This window comes from Gavialis gangeticus, unplaced genomic scaffold (assembly GCF_001723915.1).
Source record: "Gavialis gangeticus isolate Ggan-Ray unplaced genomic scaffold, GavGan_comp1, whole genome shotgun sequence".
Classification (NCBI taxonomy): Eukaryota; Metazoa; Chordata; order Crocodylia; family Gavialidae; genus Gavialis; species Gavialis gangeticus.
The window spans coordinates 129,662,753-129,665,569 of record NW_017728992.1 but is presented as its reverse complement, the minus strand read 5'-3'; the positions used below and the strand labels follow the sequence as shown (position 1 = coordinate 129,665,569).

The following is a 2,817-nucleotide window of genomic DNA, read 5'->3' as shown; positions in this document are numbered from 1 at the left end:
TTTCATCTGTTATCGCTAATTTCTTTAAATTTGTTTTCATATCATATGTTTCTTTCAGGGAAGTTTTATTATTCTCAGATCATAAATTTTCCTGACCCTGCTCCAGTAATAGTTAAGGGCTTTCTTTCCTTTACAATAAAAGAAGTTGACAGGTGTGAGTTTACCAGTTACCTACCTTGGCCTTACCAAAACTGAGCCATATCCCTTGAACAAATGTACCAATAATACAAATTCTATTATAGTTCACAAACAGCATTCATTTCTGGCTGTCCTTTCTTACTAAGAGTCAATCTAAATAGTATTTAAGCATCTAAGGCCCAGATCCTAGTCTATCTACCAAACATTACTTACACAGGTTTTAGACCCTAACTCACGTACTCCTACTAGAAGTAGTCCAAATGCAGATGCTTATAAGCAATCCAATATGACCATTAGCCCTCCAAGCCCATACATGCTCTTGTTGTCATCATAATCCAGTTGGGGAAGCATATAAATGTCACAAAAAGTCTCACATAATTCCTGAAACTTTAGTCAGAGAAGAAACAGGATTAATGACTGTTTTGACAGCTAGTCATGGTGATGCCACTTCTGCTTTAAACCAGTAAATGGTTTGGTAAGTTGCTCACAAAGAGGGAGACATCTCCAACTCCCTGGGCAAGTGCTCTAACCACTTAAGCTATGGAGCTAAATGGTTAGTGCATCCTCCTTTTCCCCACCTTGTGCAGATAAAATTAAGAGCTAAAACACGATCTGGGCCTTAAACATTAAGAGCTAAACCAGCTCAGCCTGTCTAACCTGCTCTTGAAAACTTCCAAGGATGGAGATTCCATTGTTTCTCTAGGTAGTCTTTTCCAATGCTTGACCACCCTCATAGTCAGAAAGTTCCTTATCATCTCCAACCTAAAATTTCCCTTGCTGAAGGACAGATCCTAGTCTACCTACAAGTGTCAAGAAGCAAAGATCTGTTGTAGTTACTATGAATATCTACACTTTTTAGTTAGGTAAAAGATCACGGCGTTACAAGAGAGCTGTCTGGATAGACTGTGGCATTCATGCAAGAGAATGGATTGGCCCTGCCTTTTGCCAGTGGTTTGTGAAAGAAGTAAGTTTTTAATATAATACTTTTGCTTTAGCAAACTCTTTCAATTCCTTATATACTGCATACAGATTATAGTTGATCTTATTAATAATAATGATGCCATCTGGCTCTTGCATTGCATTTTTCATCTCTAGATTTCAAAGCATTTTTACTAAAAAGGCTAGTTTCCAATTATGATAGCCAGACACAAGATACTGACATGTCAGACATATTGGCAGAGACTTGAATTGGGAATCTATTTAGAAATCCCAGAGAGCAAGAACTGAAATTCTAGTAATAGTCCAGGTAAGTTGACGATAACACTAATGGTTGTAGAGCAGTCTGGTAAAATCTTTGTCTTTATAACTTACACTAGGAAAGATACTATCTGTCATTTGTGCAACAGTTGGAGAAAGTGAAAGAGAGAGAAGAATTTAAACCAAAATAGTCAATTTGGGGGGTCTCTGAAAATGCAGTGGTTAATTAATATCTCCTTGACTCCACCCCAACTAGATTATTGTTCTGTTAACCCAGGGCCAGGCAAAGTACAGATCTGGCTTGTCAGACAATTTCATCTGGCTCACAGGTGGGTGGCCCACCAATTAATTGTATATCACCCAGCTCACAGCTGCCCCTGCTGCACTTGCATGATGCCGAAGCCCCTCCCACTCCAGCTGGGGCAGCCCCACCCAATCCTGCTTGGCTCCTTGTGGGAAGAGAGCCCTGGCCCCAGCCCCAGCCAGCACACAGCTTCCAGGCAGGGCCACTGCTGCCACTGCCAGGAGAATTGCTCAGCTTCCCCAGTTCCTCCTCATGTCCCTGCTGCAGTGCTCTAGGCAGCAGGTAGGGAAGCACCAGCAGGGGGGGAGAAGCTGCAGCTGAGTGGGAGTGCGGAGCCCAGGGCCCATGTCCAGCGAGGTGGCAGGAGCATGGAACTTGGGTCGGCCCAGCTCATGTGCAGCAACCAGGACTTGCATGTCACTGGGGGGGAAGCCCCACACAGTGAGCCAATGGCCTTCCCCACTCCCTGCCACCATGTGCAGTTCCCAGGACTGCAGTGGAATTGGTGAGGAGCCCTGCGTGATGTAGTCAGGCTAGCTCAGCCCCACTCCCTGCTTCCCAGCAGATTCCCAGGAACTGCATGTGATGGCAGGGAGTGGGTCCAGGCCACTGGGTGCATTGCACGGGGCTCCCCCCACATGGCATGCAGCTCTGGCTGGGTCCCAGGAGCTACATGTGAGACACAGGGAGCCCTATGCAATGGAAGTGGGTCGGCCCAGCGCCATTCTTCGCTGCCATGTGAAGCTCCTGGAAGTGGCTGGAGATGTAAGCCACTAGGGAGCTCCACCTGCACGAGCCATGAGCTCCCCAAGGGCCTGCTGCTTGCTGCTGCTGGTGGTGGGGGCTGTACATCATGGGGGGACACATGGGGGGAGACACCCACACCTTCCCCCACACATAAAGCCATACCCCTCCACAACCCTCCCCCCCCACATACACACACATACACTCCCCACACCTCCTCATAAACCCCACTCCCACCCACACATATACACATGCCCCCATACACACCCCACACACAACATACACAAGTAAGATTTTATTTTTTATGCAGTCACTTCTATATACTCTATGCAAACGCATGTAAATCAGGACAAAAATCAGTTTGATTTTCAGCATATGATTTGCCTTTTTTTCCCCACTCCAAGATGGTAACCCTCCCCCCCCCCCCCCAAAAA

At 46.3% G+C, this 2,817-nt stretch overlaps 1 protein-coding gene across 2 annotated transcripts in view; it reads left to right on the top strand.

The window, feature by feature from the left end:
• Positions 1-2,817, top strand: part of CPA6 (carboxypeptidase A6) — a 234,521-nt gene that overhangs the window by 144,534 nt on the left and 87,170 nt on the right. For both annotated transcript variants that reach the window (XR_002099514.1, XM_019527765.1), the window contains exon 6: positions 998-1,102. Coding sequence is in view for 1 of the 2 variants with exons in the window: in XM_019527765.1 (XP_019383310.1) it covers positions 998-1,102 (105 nt within the window). In the remaining variant the exon portion in view is untranslated. The remainder of the gene's footprint in view (positions 1-997; positions 1,103-2,817) is intronic.